This window comes from Scophthalmus maximus, chromosome 18 (assembly GCF_022379125.1).
Source record: "Scophthalmus maximus strain ysfricsl-2021 chromosome 18, ASM2237912v1, whole genome shotgun sequence".
In the NCBI taxonomy this organism is placed as follows: Eukaryota; Metazoa; Chordata; class Actinopteri; order Pleuronectiformes; family Scophthalmidae; genus Scophthalmus; species Scophthalmus maximus.
The window spans coordinates 12525346-12549906 of NC_061532.1; the positions used below are offsets into that span (position 1 = coordinate 12525346).

The window sequence follows — 24561 nt, forward strand, 5'->3', positions numbered from 1 at the left end:
CAGCAACTTCAAGACAAAGGAACAGGAGAAACCTGAAAAATACCAAGGGCTGAAAGAGGAGCTGGAAAAGATTCCAGGAACAACATGTGAGATCTCTGTCCAGGAGAGTGCACTGGGAACAGCTAACCTGCGTAGAACCCTCAGGCTCCCAGGCCCCTCTGGTAGAGAACCAGAGTTTGAAGCAGGAAACACAAGACGGCCCACATGCGGTGAGACGAGCGACATTCAGAGAACATTCAGGAAAATGCAGTAAAGTGAGACTAACAATTACAGAAATTAAAAGCGTTGGGTCTTGCAGCAACTAGTTTGACTACCACTCCTGGTTGCCAAATGGAAGAAAACCGTGTGGGAACCGTAGGTGGGAACCCCCTCCAACCACTGAAGAACTATAAGGGCATGAAGACATGTTTGAACACCCCCCAGCCGGAGGCACGGTCCAACTTTTCTGATGAAAGTTTCTCACACTCAGCATATGTCTACAAGCAAGAGCAAGTAATAGTAACACGCCATTTGCGTGTTACCAATTGAAGTATTTCCTTAATGTTATGGCCTTCAAGTTTTGTTCAACTTCAAATTAACAAGTTAAGACAATTGATAACTTTAAGGTTGAACAGACTTAATTCAGTCTGTTATCAGTTGATTGAAGTTAAGGTAAGCAATTTTCATTTTCACGGCATGCTGTGTATAAAATTTATTTTACCTTTTAATAATGTGTTCAGAACTTAGTGTAAATGATGTGTGACTGCTCCCAGCTCAAATAAAAGTGGGAATGTGAATCAATGATTCACCATCTGTTGCATACTGGTTCATCAATATAACTTGAGCAAGTGTAAAACAAAACCAAAAAGTGACAAAACTTTTTTTGTTTTCTTGATAAGTTGTCAGTTGTTGTGTTGTAAATGCAAAAACACCAGCTTAGACTGGTGATCGAGTTCTTTAACCTGTTCCACTACTTAGAAACCAGACACGAAAAGAAATATGAGGAAATGGGGAAGAATTTTGAGGAATCTTGTTGAGAGGACAAGTCCGATCAGAAACCCTCTCAACCTATCAGGGCACTCTTTGAGTGCTTTCTTGCTGAAATCAGTATTTTTTCCCTAGTTTTCTACAAATTATTTTGTGATTAAATAGAAAAAATGTGAACAGATGTGAACTATTGCAGATAAAGTCAAGATAATGGCAACAATGAGCATATGAGTGTTATTTCTAGGCGTAAAGGACTTCAAGCTTAACAGAAACCCGACAAACAGGTTTTTAAAGGGTGGTGGTCTCAAAACGGTAACTATAAAAATAGGCAGAGAGCAGGAGAACAGAGCAGAGAGACTGGAGAACCTGGACCTGATATTTCCATTCTTTTCTTTTTCCAGACAGTGAGTGACCATGGTTGAATACAAGCTACAGGTGACCACGGGTGACATGAAAAATGGAGGAACGTGGGATCACGTATTTATCACCTTATTTGGAGCCGAGGGACAGAAAGAGCGAACAGAGTTGGACAACTTTGGCCCGGACTTCACAACTGGGACAGTAAGTTGAATCCAACTGCACATTGCTCTCACAGAGGCACAGAAGCAAATTTCTGTTTATTCAACACAAGTTTTTCAGTTTGCGAGACGGAACAACTTTCTTATTGGCAAATCACTTTTCATCTAATGTCAACCACATTTTGTAGATTTAGTATTCAAAATATTTATTTTACAAGTCACACGACCTTTTGGTTGTTGTTGCACTCATTTGGTTAGGGTGTGGCTTTTGTCCCTTACTTTCACCAAGCCAGCTGTCATGTTTGTCTATGACGCATTTAAATTTATATCTAACCTTACTTCCAGACAGGGACCTACACGATCAAAAGCAATTCATCTCTGGGGAAACTTCTGCTGGTCAAGGTGGAGAAAGATCCCTTTATTTTCTTCCCAGAAGACGAGTGGTACTGCTCCAAAATAGTGGTGACGACTCCAGAAGGAGAGGTCATTCTCTTCCCCTGTAATAGATGGATCTCCAGGGGGGAACATGTGGAACTGAGAGGAGGGAGAGGTGTGGCAATTCCCTATATTAACTATTATCGATAACTGATATAAATATTTTAGGATATCACTTCTTATAACATTTTTTGGGGGGAGGGCAGTTGATGATTTGTAACTTAAATTGACTGCGGTCATGTTCTCTCAGCCATGAAGGTTTTTGAGGAGGAACATCCTCTGTTGATTGACCACCGGAAAAATGAGCTGATGCATAAACAGAGCATGTACAAGTAAGTGTGCAGTACAGTGTAAAGTACCTAGAACTGCAGGTATGCTCATTAAGAGATATTTCACCGTGGGGCTTTGATGACTTTGTTCATTTGTTTGTTTTTTCAGATGGAAGGTTTTGGCTGAAGGACTACCCGACATGAACCATTTCGTTGATGAGTCTGAGATCCCAGCTGAAATGCGCTACTCTCAGGCCAAATTAAAAGAAAAGCTTAATACAAAGTCTATAGTGTGGGTCAACTCTCTATATATTATTTAAAAGTATCATAAATTTGGGACACAAATGGGTTCCAATATGGTCATGTTCTCTTCATTGATTTATTGATTTATTTTATTTTTTTACCCTGTCTTAATTCAGTGGCGCTGAACTCAAATTGAGGGGGATGATCGGGTCCATGGAAAACTGGGAAACATTTGAAGACCTGAAAAAAATCTTCCTGTTCAAAAAGACGCCAATGTCAGGTATTTCCTGTTTACCAGTTCTGCTGCTTAGTTTATAGCTTACAGCATAGCCACTGTCCTAGTTTCATAGCAACAAGTGGCTGCATGTTATTGGTGAGCATACTGTCATCAGATCTAACAGGCCAGTCAGAGATATTATGACTTTTTCAATCTATCAATCAATCAATCAATCAGACGTTATTTATATAGCTTTTCATACAAATAGAATGTAACACAAAGTGTGTCACAGAAAAATATGTGAAGCACACACACACACACACGCACACACACACACACAACACACACACACACACACACACACACACACACACACACACACACACACTTAAGCATACACTCACAAGCAAACATCTGTCAAAACAGGAACGAGGAACCCGAAGGTCACGCTGTCTCGCCTATTTGCAAAGCAACACTTGCAAGCAACACTTAAGGCAGAGTTTTTTCTTTTAAGTGCATACAAATCTCCTGTTTGAACTTGCAAAACTAATTAGCACTTTTGCGGAACTGGGAAAACAGCATGTCAGTTAGCTTAGATCACCTCCAAACCTAAACTCATGGGTAATCAGTTATATGGGCTTATGGGCTAAATTAAACACTACTTTCAACATAATGCTTAACATCATCAAAAACAAAGCATCCAAGATGTGACACACCTTTATGGGTTATCTTTCAAACTGATAGACTCTGTTTTATGGATAGTAAAATGTAATTATTTATCTAACAGTTCCTTTTTTTTTTCTTCAGTCCACGTTCAGAGGAATTGTTTAGTGTGCACCTATTTACAGTTTATCTTCCCACAGAAACAACAAACAGAACATGGAGGGCAATAAGTTTACTCAGATATCTGTAATTTATTTTGATTATGACATAAATATTTAATAAAATAAGAGAAAACTACATTTTCTGTCCTGTCCTGATAGTTTTGAATCGTTTTCAAGTTCATGATACAATTTGCACATCCCTAATGAACTTTCTGACTGCATCCCATCTCAAATTTCAATGAAAATGTAATCTATATAAATGAGCTAACAATGTTCAATTGGTGGGTAAAAATATGTTTCTATGCAAATTACAAACCAACATCATCATGTTGTACGTTTAACCCGAGAAAAGGAAAATATATTGGACATTATATCATATTTGCCAACTGCTTTCACTTGCAGAGTACGTTACAGAGCACTGGAAGGAAGACGACTTCTATGGATCCCAGTTTCTGAACGGAATCAACCCCAATGTTATCAAGCGCTGTTCAGAGCTTCCCCCAAACTTTCCAGTCACAGAGGAGATGGTGAAGCCGTTCTTGGACGAGGGCGCCTCTCTGAAGAGGGAAATGGAGGTAGGAAAGAGGAGTGGTTTTGAATGGGTGATAATCTTTAATTTGGGAGACAATTTATGGCCGTAATTTTATTACAGTGAAAAGTCCTTGATGATCATATTTGCTTGATTAATTACATATCTGTGTTACATCTCCATGCGTTGATTCTGTTCCCATACAGAAAGGAAATATATTCCTCTATGACCAAAAAAAGATGGAAGGGATACCCACCAGAGTTTATGATGGAGAACCTCTTCCTCTTACACCGGGTCTGTGTTTGTTCTACGTGAACACAGAGAAGAAACTGATGCCAATTGCAATACAAGTATTTCACTGAATAATTAACAGTATTTATTCCACAGTGCATTAGTATTTTTTTTTCAAAAGTTCTGTTACACTTCTCTAACATATAATCATGTATTATCATTTCTTCAATCACATTCCAGCTGCATCAACAACCCTCTGAGCAGAATCCCATCTTCCTGCCCAGTGACCCGGAGACGGACTGGCTGCTCGCCAAGATGTTTATTAAAAATGCAGATGCAATGGATCATGAAGCAGTCCATCACCTCATGTGTACACACTTCATTGCAGAGGTCTATGCTATTGCCACTCTTCGCTGCTTTCCTGTGATTCATCCTCTCTACAAGGTATGATGACACAGCAGAGATCATTGAGCTGGTGCATACATACAGTACACAGGACCTTTTATGTTTTAGATAACACTGAAAAAAGATAGTTGATCAATCTTAGGAAAAATCAATAAAGAGGAAAAAAAGTGCTGGGGCTTTTGATGATATTCAGTACATATTATTTTATATTATTAGAAATGTATAAGGGAAGGTCAGTTTTCAGTGTCTTATGTTTCACCATTCTTTCAAAGAGTTATTCAAGATGAGTAAAATTGACCGTTTGTGGTCCATATTATGTCCAGCATTAATTTGAACTTGTTGGTTCTCCTCCGCCATTATTTGTGATGTATATTATTATTTTCTTTCTCCATTTGAACTCCTGTCAAGTACTGCATTATTAATACATGTTGCCTCTTAAATGTACACACTTCTATCCAACTATCTTGACATAGATCAGTTTTTCTCTTCTTCAAATTCTCTTATATTCTTATTTGTAAGTGTTCATTCCAGTTCATTAACACAATTTAACAATTTTATATTTAATTTGGACCACTTTCCTAACCATGCTGTCCTTTCGGTAATCTGTTTTAAAAATCATAATACAGGGGTCTTAATAGAGCAGACTGAAGATAAATTAGCTAATTTGCACAATACCAGCATTCATTTATACTAAATTACCACTATGTAAAATCCCAAATAATATCTGTCGTGAGTAATGTGGTATTGTTGTTTCTGTTTCAAATAACATATTTCGATGTAGAAAAATAGTTTATTGTTCTCAATTGATGGACATGCGTCTCTGGTGAATTACTTTTCAATCACTTTTCAAATATATTGAAAAAATGAACAGATTGGGGATCGGGAACTTTGTACCCATCCGTGTTTACAAGAAAGAAATGCACTAGAGGAAAACCTGTTTTCAAATTTCAACATTTCTCCCGCCGTCCATACAGCTGTTGATTCCACACTTCCGTGACACTCTCGACATAAACACGGGAGGTCGCAAAATTCTTTTAGGACCTGATGGGATTTTCGCCACAGTAAGAACATAAAACATAATTGACGTATGTTATTACATTGAACCATCGTAAAACTGAACTTCGCCTTTGATATTTACAATGTAGTCCTTGTTTTCCCTTCCCTCTTGGTTAATATTTCTGAATTATTAATTATTAGACTTCACTCGGATGTGAGGGGATGATAGAGCTCATGAGAAGGTCTCACACTGAAACGACCTACAGCTCCGTCTGTCTGCCAGAGAACATCACTGCACGAGGACTGGAGTCAATCCCCAACTTCTACTACAGAGATGATGGACTGAAGCTGTGGACCATCATCAACAGGTAACCTTAAATTTCGAGGAGTTTGATTTGATCAAAAACTTCTTGTGTCTTCCCTTGATTACTCTTTCTATCTTTTTTCCACTTACAAAACATAATTATTCAAATATTGAAAATCAAATTGTTTTGTGTACCCCAGCTTTGTGAAGGCAGTAGTGGAGTACTACTATCCCACAGACACTGAGGTCCATAAAGACACGGAGCTGCAGGAATGGATCAGTGAGATATTCACTCATGGGCTCTTAGAAAACAAAGGTATTTAATCCATGTTCTGACACAATTATTTTCAACACAGCCTGTATAGAGAAACATATAGTATATTAAAATACCCCAAGCACGTAGTCAATGCCAAAGATTAACTCATAATGTTGATGCTGATGTTGAAGGATGAGACGTTCAGGGACCAGTAGGGTGACTCTGAACCTCTTTGCGAACATTTTAATAGGATCTCTTCTGATGCAGTCATTGGAGTCAGAAAACAGGTTCAAAAAGACCCTGGAGATGATAAGAGCTCGCAGCAGTAGAGTTTATTCTTCAATGAAGAAACAAACCCGAGTTGTTCCCGGACAATGACTGATTTTACAGAGTTAACACAGCTCTTTAAATACTTTTGTTACTCCCCCACCCTTTGCTGTCCGTCATGTGCAGTTCTTTCGATTATATAACCAGCTTTTCTCAAGAACTAATGATGTCATGTCAAGGTGCTGACTCTGCATGTTTGTCAGATGTCTAACACAATGGTGTATTTGTATTGCGCTTCCCTGTAAACGCGAAACAGTCCCCTACATTGTGTGATGTGTTATGTGATATGTAAGTTCATTATAACACACAGATTACATTAAGGCATACAGCTAATATATTAATACACAGATTATTATAAGATATAAGAACATTTTATCCACTTCAATGGCAGGATTCCCTGCATGCTTTCATACTACGGAGGAATTGATCAGATTCATCACCGTGGTGATCTTCACAGTGTCGGTTCAACATGCTGCTGTCAACAATGGACAGGTGAGGCAAGAGTTAATAAAGAAAGGATAACGAAATATGTTTTGAGGTTTGATCAAGTTTGCTTTGACAAATTATTTTTTAATAATTCCCCTTAGCTGGGTACTAGCTGAGCAATACAACAGGGCACCATTGTACATTTAGATCACTTTTTCTATAATGTTTATTATTAGATTCAGTTAACCATATAAAATGAAATAACAGATTAAAAAACTTTATATTATACATTATGTACATGTTGACGCCATTGTCATCATCTAGTTTGACTACCACTACTGGATGCCCAATGGCACATTGCTGCTGCACAAACCTCCTCCAACCACCAAAGGGCAGACGAGCATGAAGACAATCTTGGAGAGCCTCCCGAATGTCGGAGAGGCTGTCGCCTTTTCAGCCTTGTTGTGGATCCTTTCAAATAAATACACTGATAATGTAAGTTTGGTGTAATACTCATCAGGCCTTAATTTTACCGTGACATACTGTGTCAGTCTTCTTATCTTATCTGTCTTGGTTTTGTCATTTCGGCAGGTTCATTTAGGTGAATACCCTGAGGAGCGATTCGACGAGCCTGCCCCTAAGCAGATGATTAAGGAATTTCAAGCAGAGTTATCCTACCTGGGTGAAGAAATTGCATATAGGAACTTGCAACTTGAAGTACCCTATACATATCTGCACCCTGATAACATTGAGAGCAGTATAACTATTTAGGAAAGTCTAAGGGAGCAATTCTGTGTCATTCACATTCATTGTATTGCATGCTGGGAGGTGTTTGTGTGTGGGTGAGGTGTTGATGCATGATGGGATTAGAAGATATCCCATCCCCTATATTCTAGTTGATTTCATATTGGGTGGGCCTATGGTATGGGGACAGGCATGGAATTACTGCATGTTGAGAAGCAACTTAACTGACTAACACAGGAAGTAATAAACCAAACGTTACTCTGGCCCCTATTGAAGAATTAGGCTGTACATCATTTAATTTGAACGTGTTCTGCCTTTATGTGCTTCCATTTTGTTTTGTACTCAAATACTGTACGTTAATTTTGACTTTGTGAAAGCAGACCTACTATGTATTCAATGCAACATAATCTGATATATATCAGAGATGTGGCTCAGAGATGTAATTCCTCTTTATGGATTTTCTCAGAAATCAAAAAGTCAATTAAAATGCAGACTTTTTCTTATGTACTTGTTTTTTTTTTCCTTTAAACATTATAATACATTGTGGGAACCCCCCCCCCCCCCCCCCCCCCCCACACACACACACATACACACACTTATTATTATGTTTATTTGAAATTAAATATACAAATAAAGGTGTTCTAGTGTGTACAATTGTTGAATCTCAGTCAAAAGAAGACCCAGTTATTTTTAGACACCACATGCTATCAGCCACATGGAATTTAGAAAATCCGCACTGTGCTACAGGCTTTAACAACCCAAGTCTGGCACGCTGAATAAAGACTGAGGACATTTTGTTCAGGCTGTGACAATGTTATTCAGGTTCGGAGTCATTAAAATAATGTAAAAATATATTAAGAGTACAAAACATTGCACTCAAATTTATAAATATATAATCCAACAAATATTCAGAAATCAATCGACAATCAATAACTTTGAGTTAAACAAACTTAATTAATTTGTTCTAAATTAAAGTTTAAAAAAGGACGTTTAGGTAAGCAATTTCTTTTTCTGTGTAGAATTTTTATTTTTACCTTTTTAATGTGTTCAGAACCTAGCGTAAATGATTTGTGACTGCTCGCAGTTCAAATTAAAGTGTGAATGTGAATCAATGATTCAACATCTGTTTCACAGATCTTTATACAGTAACTTGAGCAAACAAAACAAAAAATATATTTAGCAACAATATTATTGTGTTTTCTTGATTAGTAACTTGCCAACAAGTCAGTTGTTGTCTTGTGAATTGAAAAACTAAAGTGTAGACTGATGGTAGAGTTCTGTAACCTGTTCCACCACTGAGAGACAGAAACGAAAGGAATCTGGATTGAGATTGGCTGTCTTACAATTACTATAGGACGAATCTTTGTTCATTTTGAGAAGGCTCACGAACATGTGTGAAGGAATTCTGGTTGTTGGGTGGCGTGCTTTACTCTACATGTGAGTATTACAGAGGGGAGAAATTTATATTCCATTATTTTGCAGATTTCCCACACATGTATTCTATAAAACCTCACAAGCCAGTTTGCATTGATTGATTGTCACGATGTATATTTCATTGCAGATCCAGGTTGTAACTAATCATAATCATAATAACACTATTTTAGGTGGTTTTTATCAAGGAAAGGAAATTGGAGCAGGTCGATTTTGGGGAATCTTCAGAATGTTCACAGGGCAAGTCCCAGCATGGCCAGACCTGTTATTATCAATGATTGTTGTTCTCAGATCACCCTGCATCCTGTCAGAGGTGATATGCACTCGTTCAGTTCTTTCTTGTATTTGGTTTGCATCAGTATTTTGTTCCAGTTTTCTGCTAATTTTACTGGGATTAAATAAAAAAGGTATACAGGTGTGAACTAGACCAGATAAAGTACAAAGAGATTGTAACAATGAGCATATAAGTGATAAGGACATCAAGCGTAACATAAACCAGGAAACCGGTTTATGAAACGGGGTGGGGTTACTCAATAAAGTCACTATAAAAATAAGCAGGGAGCAGGAGAACAGAGCACAGAGACAGGAAAACCTGGACCTGATATTTCTTTTTCTAGACAGTGAGTGACCATGGCTGAATACAAGCTACAGGTGACAACGGGTGACCTGAAAAATGCAGGAACGTGGGATCACGTATTTATCACCTTATTTGGAGACGAGGGACAGAAAGAGCGAACAGAGTTGGACAACTTTGGCCCGGACTTCACAACTGGGACAGTAAGTTGAATCCAACTGCACATTGCTCCTATTGTGATTGACAAGTTGAGTGTATAAGTTGCTTGTACATGCAGTTACCTTTATGTAATTCAGTACCCTTAGCTTTACATAACAAATAGATCCTCATCATATGGGAATTTTACATTTTAGTTCTTAACTCAAAGAGGCACAGAAGCAAATTTCGGTTTATTCAACACAGCTTTATCAGTTTGAGATGAGACGGAAACTTTCTTTTTGGCAAATTACTTTTGTTTCAACAAATGTCACCCACATTTTTGGTTAGAGTGTCTATGACGCATTTAAATTTATATCTAACCTTATTTCCAGACAGGGACCTACACCATCAAAACCAGTTCGTCTCTGGGGAAACTTCTGCTGGTCAAGGTGGAGAAAGATCCCTTCATTTTCTTCCCAGAAGACGAGTGGCATTGCTCCAAAATAGTGGTGACGACTCCAGAAGGAGAGGTCATTCTCTTCCCCTGTAATAGATGGATCTCCAGGGGGGAAAATGTGGAACTGAGAGGAGGGAGAGGTGTGGCAATTCCCTATATTAACTATTATAGATAATTGAAATTTAATATTTTAGGGTATCACTTCTTATAAAAAATTTTGGGGGGAGGGCAGTTTATGATTTGTAACTTAAATTGACTGCGGTCATGTTCTTTCTACCTCTCAGCCATGAAGGTTTTTGAGGAGGAACATCCTCTGTTGATTGACCACCGGAAAAATGAGCTGATGCATAAACAGAGCATGTACAAGTAAGTGTGCAGTACAGTGTAAAGTACCTAGAACTGCAGTTATGCTCATTATGAGATATTTCACTGTGTTTTTTTTGGTAACTGTTCATTTGTTTGTTTTTTCAGATGGAAGGTTATGGCTGAAGGACTAACCCACACAAGCCATTTCGTTACTGAGTCTGAGATCCCAACTGAAATGCGCCACACTCAGGCCAAATTCAACGAAAAGATTAATGAATCATCTATAATGTGGGTATATTCTATATATACCAGTATAATACATTTGTGACACATTCAGATTCCAATATAGTCACGTTCAATTTATTTTATTTTTAACCCTTTTTCAATTCAGTGGTATGGAACTCAAGTTTAGGGGGTTGATCGGGTCCATGGAAAACTGGGAAACATTTGAGGACCTGAAAAAAATCTTCTGGTTCAAAAAGACACCAATGTCAGGTAATTCCTGTTTATCAGCTCTTCTGCTTAGTTTATAGCTTACAGCAATGTCAAGTGGCTGCATGCTATTGGTGAACAAACCATCATCAGATCTAACAGAGAGATTATCATGACAATTTTATTGCATAAACATCTCCTGTTTGAACTTGCACAACAAATTATCACTTTTGAGGAACTTGGAAAAACACATCTAACAGCATGTCAGTTAGCTTATATCACCTCCAAAGCTAAACTCATCGGTAATCAGTTATAGCTTATGGGCTTAATTAAACAATACTTTCAAACTACTGCTTAACATCATCAAGAACAATGCATCAAAGATGTGACATACCTTTATGGGGTATCTTTCAACTTTCAACAGTTTTACTCTTGTTATGCCCCTGTCTAGGGGAGTAGGAGTAAAACATAAATTAAAAGAAACTTATTTCCCAGTCCCAAAACCACAACCAGAACACTGGACTTATCAACAGTGAACAATTTATTTGCAAGTGAACAAACTAATGACCAACCTTCACGGTGAACCCAGGCCAAAACAACAACCAAAATTCTCTGGAAATGTCTTATTCACAAAAGGAAACTTACTAAATCTAAGTGAACACAAACCAAATAAAAGATAGCTTCTTGACCCCCACCAGTCTGGATTCCAGGGAGGGCACTCAACTGAGACGGCCCTCCCAGGTGTCACAGAGGAACTACACACAGCTCAAGCAGCCACCCTCTCCTCTGCTGTCATCATGCTCGACCTCTCAACAGCTTTTGACACAGTGAACCAACAGATCCTCCTCTACACCCTCCAAAAACTGTGAGTCTCAGGCTCGGCACTCTCCCAGTTGGCATCCTACCTCAAGGACCACAATAACAGGGCTACTTGGAAAGGATCTGTGTCCGAACCCTGCAACCTCACTACTGGGGTCCCTCAGGGCTCTGTTCTGGACCCCATCCTCTTTTCTTTGTACACCAGGTCATTAGGCTCCGTCATTCACTCACTCACATTTCCTACCATAGCTATGCCGATGACAGCCAACTCATGTGATCCTTTCCACAATCTGAAACCCAGGTGGCAGCAAGAATCTCTCTATATCTGGCTGACATTTCTCAGTGGATGTCGACGCACCACCCACAGCCCAATCTGGACAAGACCGAGATGCTTTTCCTTCCACCAACAACCTCTCCATTACCATTGGGAACTCTGTGGTGAACCCTGCTCAAACTGCAAGGAACCTGAGTGCGACACTGGATAATCAGCTTTCCTTCATCTGTTCCTCACAGAGAAGGTGACACAGGTATTGGTGCAGGCTCTTGTTATCTCATGCTTGGAATACTGCAACTCCCTCCTAGCTGGTCTGCCGACATGTGCCATTCAACCCGTGCAGTTCATCCAGAATGCAGCGACCCGGTCTTCAACCTACCAAAATTCTCCCACACTACACCTCTCCTCTGCACCAGCTTCCGGAGGTGGCTCGAATCTGATTCAAGGCACTGGTACTCACCTACCCTGCTGTGAATGGCTCAGGGCCTTCCCGTGTCCAGAATATGGTCAAAACTTACACCCCAGCCTGTCCACTCCGCTCTGCAAATGCTCTCACTGCAAGGGGTGGGCAGCAACCACTCATCTAAATCCTGTCTTTTTTCTGTCCTGGTTCCTCAATGGTGGAACGAGGTCCCCATTGACGTCAGGAGAGCAGAATCTCTTCAATGCTTCCCTCCAGAACCAGAAAAAGTGCTGCTGCTGTTATCAAACTGTCTGAAGACCCTCTGGGTTTTTCAAGGGAGGAAATGTTGACGGGACCAATCCAGACCTGCCAGCTCTCCAGGCCAAGCCCAAGTTTTCAGCCCTTGGGAGGAGGTTCAGAGGTGCAGCCAAAGATCCTCAACTGCAGACAGAGGATCCACTCACACAAAACAAAAAAGACACATAATCTAAAGCACAATTTCAACATCCCCTTGAGTTTTCTAACTCCATCCCATCTCAAATTTCAATCAAAAAGGAAATCTATATAAATTAGCTAACATTGTTGAGTCATATACATTTTTATGACCTTTTCTTCCTGTTGTTGAATAAAATATTCCCATCTTGGTGAGTATAAAGGAGTGTTTTTATACAAGTTAAAAACCAACAATCTTGTTTGACCATGATCATGTTGAACGTCAAACCCGAGCACAGAATAAACAAGTTGAACATTATAACATATTCGCCAACTGCTTCCACTTGCAGAGTACGTTACAGAGCACTGGCAGGAAGATGACTTCTATGGATCCCAGTTTCTGAACGGAATCAACCCCAATGTTATCAAGCGCTGTTCAGAGCTTCCCCCAAACTTTCCAGTCACAGAGGAGATGGTGAAGCCGTTCTTGGACGAGGGCGCCTCTCTGAAGAGGGAAATGGAGGTAGGAAAGAGGAGTGGCTTTGAATGGGTGATAATTTTTTAATTTGGGATAAAATTTATGCCTGTAATTTTATTACAGTGAAAAGTCCCTGATGATCATATTTGCTTGATTAATTACTTATATGTGTTACATCTTAATGCCTTGTTTCTGTTCCCATACAGAAAGGCAATATATTTCTCTATGACCAAAAAAAGATGGACGGCATACCCACCAGAGTCTGTGATGGAGAACCTCTTCCTCTTACACCGGGTCTGTGTTTGTTCTACGTGAACCCAGAGAAGAAACTGATGCCAATTGCGATACAGGTATTTCATTGATACAACAATTAACAGTATTTATTCTTCATACATTTAAGTAAAATCACTAGTCTAGTCACTAAATCATATCACATTCCACAGTGCATTAGTATTTTTTCCAAAAGGCGATGAATAAATCCAGCCATTAATGAAGAGTCAAACTTGTTGGTTAGCACTTTGAGATTGCTTTTAGCAATGAAAAGTGCTCTATAAATGCTTATTATTATTATTATTATTATTTATTGAGTCATCAGTCACAAAGGAATCCACCTTTACATTTTGTTACACTTCTTTAACATATAAAAATTCATTTTAATTTCTTTAATCACATTCCAGCTGCATCAACAACCCTCTGAGCAGAATCCCATCTTCCTGCCCAGTGACCCGGAGACGGACTGGCTGCTCGCCAAGATGTTTATCAAAAATGCAGATATATTGGATCATGAAGCAGTCCATCACCTCATGTGTACACACTTTATGTCAGATGTCTATGCTATTGCCACCCTTCGCTGCTTTCCTGTGATTCATCCTCTCTACAAGGTATGATGACACAGCAGAGATCATTGAGCTGGTGCACTTGTCTTTTTTTTTCCAATTTCCTTGATCTGACAGATTTTTCAGGTATTTTTGGAGGTGTTTTGTTTTTATTGATTGATCGAGAGAAAATGAAGGGAAAGAGATTAGAAATACAGGATGAAGGTTGAATTGTAATCACAGATGGTGGGATTGAGCACCTTGAACAACAAAGGCCCCCGGGACACTTCATAACTTTGTATCTTAATTTATAATTTATGTTGATCTCTTTTTAACAAACACTATACAGGAATTTTAATGTTTTGGATAACACAGATGATAAGTAGTTAATAATAAGGAAAAATCAATAAAAAAGAAAAAAAGTGTTTAGTATAATATTATTTTAGATTAATTATGGAAGGTTAGTTTTTGGTTAGTTTAGGAACTTTGTACCCATCAGTGTTTGCAATAAAGGAATTCACTGGAGGAAAACTTTTTTTAATTTTTTCAACATTTTTCTCGCTGTCCATACAGCTGTTGATTCCACACTTCCGCGACACCGTCGACATAAACACAGCAGCCAGAGCAAGTATTGTCGGACCTACTGGGATTTTCAACAAAGTAAGACTCTTCTTGACATTTCTTGTTATATTGAACCATCGTAAAAAAGAATGTCTGCCTTTAATATTTGCAATCTAGTCTTTGTTTTCCCTGTGGAGAAGTTATCTTGGTAAATATTTCTGAATTATTAATTATTAGACTTCACTCGGATGTGAGGGGATGATAGAGCTCATGAGAAGGTCTCACGCTGAAACGACCTACAGCTCTGTCTGTCTGCCAGAGAACATCACTGCACGAGGACTGGAGTCAATTCCCAACTTCTACTACAGAGATGATGGACTGAAGCTGTGGACCATCATCAACAGGTAACCTTAAATTTGGGGGAGTGTGGTGTGATCAAAAACTTATTGTGTCTTCCCTTGATTACTCTTTCTATCTTTTTTTCCACTTACAAAACATAATTATTTAAATATTCAAAATCGAATTGTTTTGTATACCCCAGCTTTGTGAAGGCAGTAGTGGAGTACTACTATCCCACAGACACTGAGGTCCATAAAGACACGGAGCTGCAGGAATGGATCAGTGAGATATTCACTCATGGCCTCTTAGAAAACAAAGGTATTTAATCCATGTTCTGACACAATTATTTTCAACACAGCCTGTATAGAGAAACATATAGTATATTAAAATACCCCAAGCACGTAGTGAATGCCAAAGATTAACTCTATCATTTATAATAATGTTGATGCTGATGACAGGATTCCCTGCATGCTTTCATACTACGGAGGAATTGATCAGATTCATCACCATGGTGATCTTCACAGTGTCGGTTCAACATGCTGCTGTCAACAATGGACAGGTGAGGCAAGAGTTAATAAAAAAAGGATAACCAAATATGTATTGAGGTTTGATCAAGTTTGCTTTAACAAATTATTTTTTAATAATTCCACTTAGCAGGGTACTAGCTGAGCAATACAACAGGGCAAAGATTTCATTACCATTGTACATTTAGATCACCTTTTCTATAATGTTTATTATTATGTTCAGCTAATCATAAGAATTTAAATAACAAATTAAAAAACTTCATATTATACATTATGTACATGTCGACGCCCTTGTCATCATCTAGTTTGACTACCACTACTGGATGCCCAATGGCACATTGCTGCTGCACAAACCTCCTCCAACCACCAAAGGGCAGACGAGCATGAAGACAATCTTGGAGAGCCTCCCGAATGTTGGAGAGGCTGTCGCCTTTTCAGCCTTGTTTTGGATCCTTTCAACTAAATACACTGATACTGTAAGTTTGGTGTTAAAACACATTAGGCCTTAATTTTACCGTGACATACTGTGTCAGTCTTCTTATCTTATCTGTCTTGGTTTTGTCATTCCGGTAGGTTCATTTAGGTGAATACCCTGAGGAGCGATTCGACGAGCCTGCCCCTAAGCAGATGATTAAGGAATTTCAAGCAGAATTACTCTACCTGGGTGAAAAAATTACAAAAAGAAACTCGCAACTTGAAGTACCCTATACATATCTGCACCCTGATTACATTGAGAGCAGTGTAACTATTTAAGAAAGTCTGAGGGAGCAATTCTGTCATTCACATTCATTGTATTGCAAGCTGGGAGAGGGGAGGTGTTGATGCATGATGGGATTGGAAGATATCCCATCCCCTATGATTTAGTTGATTTCATATTGGTTAAGCCTATGGTATGGGGACATGTGAAACTACGGCATGTTGATAAGCAACTTAACTGACTAACACATCAACTTGAAATACCTTGAACATTACCCTGGCCCCTATTGAACAATTAGGCTGTACATCATTTTTATTTCTGTGAGGAGTTTGCATTTTCTCCCCGTATATGCGTGGGTTCTCTCCGGGTTCCTCCCACAGTCCAAGACATGGAGATTGGGGCAAGGTTTGGAGGATTGACTCCAGCCCCCCGCGACCCTTAATGTATAAAGCGGTATTGATAATGGATCGATCATTTTTCATTCATTTCAAGTGTTTGTGTACTGTCATTAACTTTTTTTGTCCAATTACCTAACATTCATTTTGACCTTTTGAAAGCAGAGCTACTGTGTGATCAATGGATCAAGGTGATCTGGTTCATATCAGAGTTGTTTTATAGATGTGTCGTTAACTCACATTCAAATGCAGGGTTTTTCTTGTGTACTTGCTTTTTTCTTTTCCTATGAAACATTAGACACTGCGGGAAAACACACACAAACAAGCCTATTACTACGTTTATTGGAAATAAAATATACAAATAAAGGTGTTCTAGTGTTTACAATTACCTCCTGTCCCCTGTCTTCCACTTCAAATCCAGTCAAAACCACCACCAGTCTGATGCTGCTCCCACCATGCTACACTGTTTGGGATAGTTCTAGGTAGACGATATGAGCAGGGGCTGATTTCAGACATGACTCCTAATATTTGAATCATGGTTTTGTAATATCAGAGAATGTTGTTGGTTAGTCTGTGAAAGTCTTTTACATCCTTTTTTGTAAACTTCAAGCAGGCGTTCCACGAGTCTTAGAATGAAGAGAAGCTTCTGGCTGGACCACAGAGCCCACAACGGTGGAATGTTGAAGTGGTGATTTTCCTTTTGGAAGTCCGCCCCATCGCCACACAGGATCCCTGGTGATCACCATCAGGTTCTTGGCCCTTCTTCCCCCGATTGCTCAGTTTGCCTGGGTGCGGCCTGGTCTAGGAAGAGTCCTGGTTGTTCCAAACTTTTTTTATGGAAGAATTTTATAGGCCATTGCCCTTTCAGGCACTGTCAGTACGGCAGAAGTTGTATCAGGAACCTTTCGATGCAACCTTTCACAAATCTCCATATTGACACAAATCTGGGGCTGAGCTCAGGAATTCCCTCAACCTCGTGGCTTGAGTTTTGCGCTGATGTGCATTGACATTAGCGCAATGGCTTCAGACTTGATTTTGGGGTTAGAACTAGGTTTAGGTTTGATAAGGGACGGATGACTGTTTGGTGTCGGGTTTTCAGTTGGGGGGGGGATAATCTGTCAAAAGAAGACCCAGTTATTTTTAGACAACTCCACACACTATCAGCCGCACGAAATAAAAAAGAAAAGAAAATCCTTGCTGTAATACCACAGCATATAATAACCCAGGCCAGGCGTGCTGGATAAACTGAGGAAATTTTGTCCAGGCGCTGACAATGTTATTCAGGTTCGCAGTCATCCTCACTCCGGACTCTTCGGACGAGGAGCTCTTTGTGCTGGGTTCGCGTGTGGAAATGGGCCAGTGGGATCCGAGCGGAGCGGTCCCGATGAAAACCCCACAGAAGCTCGCGTCCGCGCGGGAACCGAGTCTGTGGGTCGGCGACGTGCAGCTGGCCGAGCCGTTCAAAGACCCGCTGTGGTTCAAGTTCGTCAAGAGAACCGGAGGCTCCTTTATCTGGGAAGGTACGCAGCGTGTGTGCACGACGTTTGCTTGTTTACATGTCAAACTGATTCGAGTTAATTCCCTTCGAAGGGCTCGCTTCGATCAAAACAACTCCGCCATGTTTGCTCTATTTACCGTAATGTGTCGTTGCGGCCACATGGTGGCGGTAGAGTGACACTTCTAGCTCATGGATTTCCCTACACCCAGTAGTCATAGAAATACTGTTTACAGTTTGTATTTGGTGCTAAAATAACAGTACCTCAAAGTAAAACAAATATTATACTACAAGTACAAAAGCTTGCCCTCAAAGTTTAAAATGTATTACCACACAAATATCAGTAAAAGACGGGAGGGGAAATGTAACAAGAGATAAAACAACAGTAGGAAAAAGAATCCCAAAATGAAGATGAGATAGATATAGAGATATAAAAAACTAATTCATACAGACTGTTTATATGCATGTGCAATATGTCTATGTGCAATAAAATAAATCAAACAGACATGTTTGAGCAATGTGTATATATAATATATAACATTTAGTTATATAGTAGTCATTTATACTCAAAGGATTTACAATGCAAACTGAGCACTTTGGATTATAATTAATGCGACAAATACTAGGAAATGTACAGTGATACCGACCACTTGTTATTATTAGTTACAGAGACCGTTTCTCTACCTCTCCACAGCTGTTTTCCTGTTTTAATTCCTCGCAGGGAAATATCAGCAACTTCTTTATTTGTTTTGGAGAGTAATCTTTTGAATTCTGTGTACCAAAAAAACAACAAAAAAACATCCTTACATGGGTATTTGGTCACTAACTTACGCAAAGGTTGTCTTCTTTGTCACCAGGTAGCGGTCCAAGCCATGACAGGTGCTGTTCATATGATGAGAGGAACATGGTAGATGGAGTGTACTGCCACCCAATTGGCCACTGGATAGAGGAAACGGGACACACGGATGAGATGAAGCACACCACCAGCTTTTACTTCAGTGTGGCTGGTCAGAAGGCCATACATTTTTCCAGGTAATAGGCCAGTATTGTGAAAGCCTTCTCTGTGTGATGTTGTGCGGGGAAGGTTGTGGGTGTTTAATTTCACGCAGCAAGTAAAACACGTCACAGTTTCAGCTAGAATATTTGTTGAAACGATAGCATTGGTGAGATGACAGCCAGACTTAAGACTTTTAAAGGTGGGCGGCTTGGGTGGCATTATACAGTATGTCAATCCTGCAACATGAATGCAAAGTGATGAAGGATAATTTAGCAATCCGCATGCCAGCATTAGAGCTTCAGGGATTTAATTCCCCTTATTATTATTATTGCTGTTATTGTTTTTGACCTTTACCTCTGACCCACAGTGAAAAAGAGGATTTTGTCTAGGAGGTGATACCAAGTACTAAGAAAAAGAAAGAGAAAGCATTATTATTTATTTAACCAATGACAAGTCTGATAGTCTTTGGTACTTGGACTCAATGGGGAGATGTTATAATCGAGGGCATCTGCCCTAAGCTGCAGCAAAATAAATCCCCCCATGGAGTCCAGACACTGGTGGTGATGGTGGTTGATGACTTGCTGAGACTAATGAAGGATGAAGAGCGATGAATTTGATGAGTCTGTGAAGACTCGGCGGGGATGGAGGGCGCACATAAGAGCTGCATGAAATCATATGTAAAAAGACAGCAGCAAGATGACAGAGGCCGACTCCAGTCATTGCAAAAAGAAGTCAGTTGGACGAATTCTCAGTAAGGCCCAACCCCCGTTCTAACAAATGTGGTAACATCTAGTTTTAAAAACTGGCCAAAACACTAGTTGACGTCAGTGTGGGTTGCCACTTTGTGAAACCCCAATTTGTCGTTTTTACAATCTGATTTGTTATGGATTCAACATTAGCATGATATAACCTGTCGACTGGTGAGGTTTAACATCACCTCTTTTCTTTTTAATTTTTTTCCATACAGTTTTCACACATGACTGATCTTCTTCATTGAGGCTCTTACTCTATGTTCTCAGTGCAAGCTTGAATTAAACTTTATCCTGATATTAAATGTATTTGTAAATAATTATGCTGTACTTCACTGTCCTGCAGAGCAGACCGTGCACTCTGTTCACTCCGTACTTCTATAACCTTGCTCTTTACCATTTAATTATAATCGCTGTCTGTCACTTTGAAAAGGATTGTTCTTTAAAACAGAAGACCACTAGCAGTTATAATATTACCTCATTGACTTTGTTGGCGATGTCAGTGGAAAGGACAGGTGTGGTGATCAGTCAGAATTCATTTTTCCTGAGTGATTGATGATTATTCAGGTCTTAATGGTATCATTTTCTTTTAATGTATATATTTTTCAATTCTCACTCCTTGTTAGTCTGTCAGAGTGAGACAGTGAGTAGTTTGTCAGCTCATAACATCGGAATGCCAAATTCTGCCTTTTACTGCTTCCAGATTGAATGGTTGCATTAAATAAGCATAAGCCGTTTTGTTTTCTTCACACACGAACTCTGAAAATCTCCAAACCCGATACTCCGGACATTTTCCAGTTTGCCTTTCACATATTAAAAAAACGCAGCAAGAAATCTCCTGATTGTCTAAGTTAGTTGTGTTCACACATGCAGGAGCATTTTGGGAACCTTCTGTGGTGTCATGCAGGAGGCAGGACATGACGAAGAATTAGGTTATTCATTTGCTCGCTGTGAGTTTTCTCACATTGGCTCACTCAAGGTTTTTCCAACATTTCACTTGAGGGCTGGCAGGAAGAGTTCCAGAGCAACACGCAATTTGTGGACATTTGCATTCTCACATACAGACCCTCCAGAAAATTTCAGGAAAATATCCGGATATATCAGTGCATGTCTGAATGCAGCTCTTCAGTCACTCTGAGCATTAGTCAAAATAAAGCTAAACCGTTCATCATCTTATCTCCAGAAATGTCAATGTCTGTGGTCCACCACTTTGGTCTGGACTGAAATATCTTGATAACTGTGGCATAGATTGCCATCAAGTTTGAGCACAGACATTCACAGTGCCCAGAGGACAATTTCAACCGACTATGGTGATCCCTGTCTTTTCCTCACGAGCCATAGGAACATCATTTCTTTTGGTGTTTTCTAGGGAAATGCACTGACAACTATTCAGTGGTTTGCTGTGGTATACAGATATCCATGATGCTTTGAGCATGAATCTTTGTCATTCAATAGGTAAAAGATAAAAACAGTTTGCCACCATGTTTTGCACTATCTTCCGATGTGCCTGTCACTAAGGACCATAAAGCCAAAGCAATTGAAGTCAATAGACTTTGAAGTCAAAGCAATGTTGAAGCGTGAGCAGCGGTGACAGACTGATTTAGAAGGCTAGATGTAATTTGCAAAATCTCTGGGGTTATCTTAATCTGTATATTGAGACAACAAATAGTTATACACACAATATCCAGCATGCCTTCCTTTCACGAGGCATACACACAGTGCCATGGCATCCCAGGTACAGCCGGAATGACCCACGGAGCCCTGAAGCAGTGAGCTCATAACAAGCATAAGAATGAAGTGTTGGCCGGTGCCATCAGGTTTTAATTTGTGCCGAAAGACCTTACAAGACTTATGTCAAGGACCTGTGTTCAGTGGGAAGCACTGTGCCCTTTTATCGTGCCTATTAATAGCTTTTTGAATTAGTCTCCCAGAGCCTGCATCCGTGTTGCCCCGAGTATGATTCAAACTCACCTCTATAGTAAATCTTTATATGATTCAAAGGGAATTTAACTCACTTTTTAGCCGGTGCCTCAACTCTTAAGCTCACATTAAGAAGAGAGGAGGCCTCGGGGAGGTCACACAGACATTTCTTTTTACTGAACAAGTGGCATATTTCAACAAATATACCATAGAGACAAAACAGACACCCTTCTCAAGAATGCACACACAACCCTGCATCATCGGTTAAGTCATGCTGTGCATGAAAAGACACCGTGAAACAAGACAACCACCAACTTGGATAATTTCTTTTATTCAGATTTTATTGCATCTAGTGCAGTTCCAAGTTTTGGCTTTGTGTGGTTAGAAACCCTGGTTACATATACTCTTGGGGGGAAAAAACACAGAGGTTTGACTTCACCATCAGGCAAGTTAGATCAATTGCTGGTGGCCCCAATTCCCCTAATAGGCATTTTTGTCATGTACTCAGACATAAATTATAGAGTTGCGCATTTGGCAGCAAAAAGAGTTTGGTTGTAGTCTGTAAATGTTTAAAACGTTAGTGGACTGCTGCGAATGAGAGGCGGCCCGTTTTAAATGCTTGCTTTTGAATTCTAAAGCCATCATAATCTTGTATAATCTGATATTATTCACCCATACAACTATGACACAAGTGATCAATGCATCCCATATGTATTGCCCCGCAGGGTGCTCCCACGAATCTGGCTCGGCAGCTGCCCTCGACAGGTCGAACATGTGACAATCAAGATGAAGCACGAACTGGGCATTACTGCAGTGATGAACTTCCAGACAGAGGCGGACATGGTGAACAACTCCTACGGCTGCAGACGCGACCCTGCGGAAGACGTGACCCCGGAGACCATGATGCACTTGTACAAAGACTGTGGCATGGTGTACGTGTGGATGCCCACACCTGACATGAGCACTGAGGGTAAGACGTATTTTGGGATAGATTGAGAAAATAAATATGTCGAACATCGCCCAGGTTTCTCCTTCATCTGCGTCGCGCGTTACTCTCTCCTCGTGCAGGTCGCATCAGGATGCTTCCTCAGGCTGTTTTCCTGCTTCATGGTCTCTTGGAGAACGGTCACACCGTCTATGTTCACTGCAACGCTGGAGTGGGCCGGTCGACGGCCGCCGTGTGTGGCCTGCTCATGTACGTCCTCGGCTGGAGCCTGAGGAAGGTGCAGTACTTCGTCGCAGTCAGGAGACCAGTCGTGTTCATAGATCAGGACGCTTTAGTCCAAGCTCGGGCAGACTTCATCCAGAAGTTTGGACAACTGAGACCATCCATCTCTTTCCTAGAGTCGTGAGAGTTAAGTGTCTTTGCACTTGTGTTTTCAAATTGGAAGAAGAACTCCACTGGACTGGGCTTGGAAATTAAACTATATACCCACTTGTACATGTCCACAGGGGAGTTTTTCTTTTAGCTGTTTTTATAATAATATCAATGATTAGAGTTGGCATTTTGAAGTTGTGACTTTTAGCCTAAGTGTTGAACAGCAGGAATTGAGAGGAACACGCAGCAAACAAAAAAACCCACAACTAATATCAATATACTGAAAAGTGATTGTAACAAACCCAGACACATTGTGCAGGGTAAGAGAGAGGGAAGCGGAACTTTTCCCCCACTGTTATTCCACAGTTTCTCCTATTGCATTATTGTTTATCAAAAGAATATACTTTTTATTTCAGAGGGAAAGTTCTTTTGGCGAGTCTTATTGTTGCATGAAATTGGCAGTCCTCGCCAATGCAACAAATCAATTCCTTAAAAGGACAATGCCTCCTCATATCTGTCAAACGGGTATTCTGTTCCCAGACATCGAAGAACACAGCTCCGCCCCCATCTCTCTCTGAGTAGCATTTCATCTTTATTTATTTATCCGACAGATGCTATTCTGAGCCATCTCCTAAATAACAAGAACATCCCTGCCAGACCATTTTAATGCACACACAGAAAAATATTATTGAAATGCTGTTCCTCTGCCTAGACTCATAATGACAATATATTGCGCGTTCATTTTTTTCTAAGATAGTGTTTTCGTTACCGCCTAGAGAGGAGGGATGATTCCTCTCCTCAAGCACGTCTTGCAGCTTCTCATTACTTTGTAGCGAGTGCCTGCAGAAGACAGCATCTTAAAAGGGTGTCAGTGGGGATGGGTGGGAGGACTGAGCCATGCATATGTGCTAGCGGAACCCAAAATTGTGGATTTCTAAACATTCTAAAAATACGCGCAAAACCTGGATATGAAATAAGTGACGTGCTTTTTCGTTTTTCTAAAGAAGAAGCAGAATATGTACAGGTTTGAAAAATAAAAGTGTCAGTCTATACTTTACAATGTGTTTATGTGGCTGCTGGGGTTTTTCCACGCAATGGATGCAAATGTAATCGGTAAACATGTTGCATTCATTCCACTGAGTTGTTGTCCGTGACTCAAGTATTTGACGTATGTATGATTTCCAGGATCTGTCATTCACCTCTACCAGTGCCCCCAGATCCTTGCATTCAAATTGGAGGTGTAAAAGGCATTTGCAAGCATCATATAGACGGCTTTATATGGTGCAGTCTTCCCCAAGTATAAACTTCCATCTCCTC

At 40.0% G+C, this 24561-nt stretch overlaps 3 protein-coding genes across 5 annotated transcripts; all 3 read left to right on the plus strand.

Moving 5' to 3' along the window:
* Positions 1–52: 52 nt before the first annotated feature.
* On the plus strand, positions 53–8193 carry LOC118289741 (hydroperoxide isomerase ALOXE3). 3 transcript variants are annotated; one of them, XM_035616714.2, is made up of 15 exons: positions 53–209; positions 1368–1527; positions 1830–2034; positions 2170–2251; positions 2358–2480; positions 2608–2711; positions 3875–4047; positions 4208–4351; positions 4473–4676; positions 5612–5698; positions 5835–6001; positions 6138–6253; positions 6912–7012; positions 7271–7441; positions 7538–8193. In XM_035616714.2, exons 2-15 carry the CDS (start codon positions 1381–1383, stop codon positions 7715–7717), a joined length of 2004 nt encoding a protein of 667 aa, XP_035472607.2. In that variant the 5' UTR covers positions 53–209; positions 1368–1380; the 3' UTR covers positions 7718–8193. The 3 variants fall into 3 exon arrangements, with proteins under 3 accessions (XP_035472607.2, XP_035472608.2, XP_035472609.2); XM_035616715.2 differs by lacking the exon at positions 53–209 and adding an exon at positions 475–651; XM_035616716.2 differs by lacking the exon at positions 53–209 and adding an exon at positions 1034–1278.
* Positions 8194–9658: 1465 nt separating this feature from the next.
* Positions 9659–17153, plus strand: LOC118289740 (hydroperoxide isomerase ALOXE3-like). Its single transcript, XM_035616713.2, has 14 exons — positions 9659–9898; positions 10226–10430; positions 10575–10656; positions 10762–10884; positions 10988–11091; positions 13307–13479; positions 13641–13784; positions 14112–14315; positions 14823–14909; positions 15048–15214; positions 15352–15467; positions 15608–15708; positions 15979–16149; positions 16247–17153. The coding sequence occupies exons 1-14, from the start codon at positions 9752–9754 to the stop codon at positions 16424–16426; spliced, it is 2004 nt and encodes a 667-aa protein (XP_035472606.2). The 5' UTR covers positions 9659–9751; the 3' UTR covers positions 16427–17153.
* A 735-nt stretch (positions 17154–17888) lies between these two features.
* On the plus strand, positions 17889–24308 carry epm2a (EPM2A glucan phosphatase, laforin). Its single transcript, XM_035616717.2, has 4 exons — positions 17889–18285; positions 19118–19292; positions 22652–22896; positions 22995–24308. The coding sequence occupies exons 1-4, from the start codon at positions 18039–18041 to the stop codon at positions 23276–23278; spliced, it is 951 nt and encodes a 316-aa protein (XP_035472610.1). The 5' UTR covers positions 17889–18038; the 3' UTR covers positions 23279–24308.
* Positions 24309–24561: the final 253 nt, after the last annotated feature.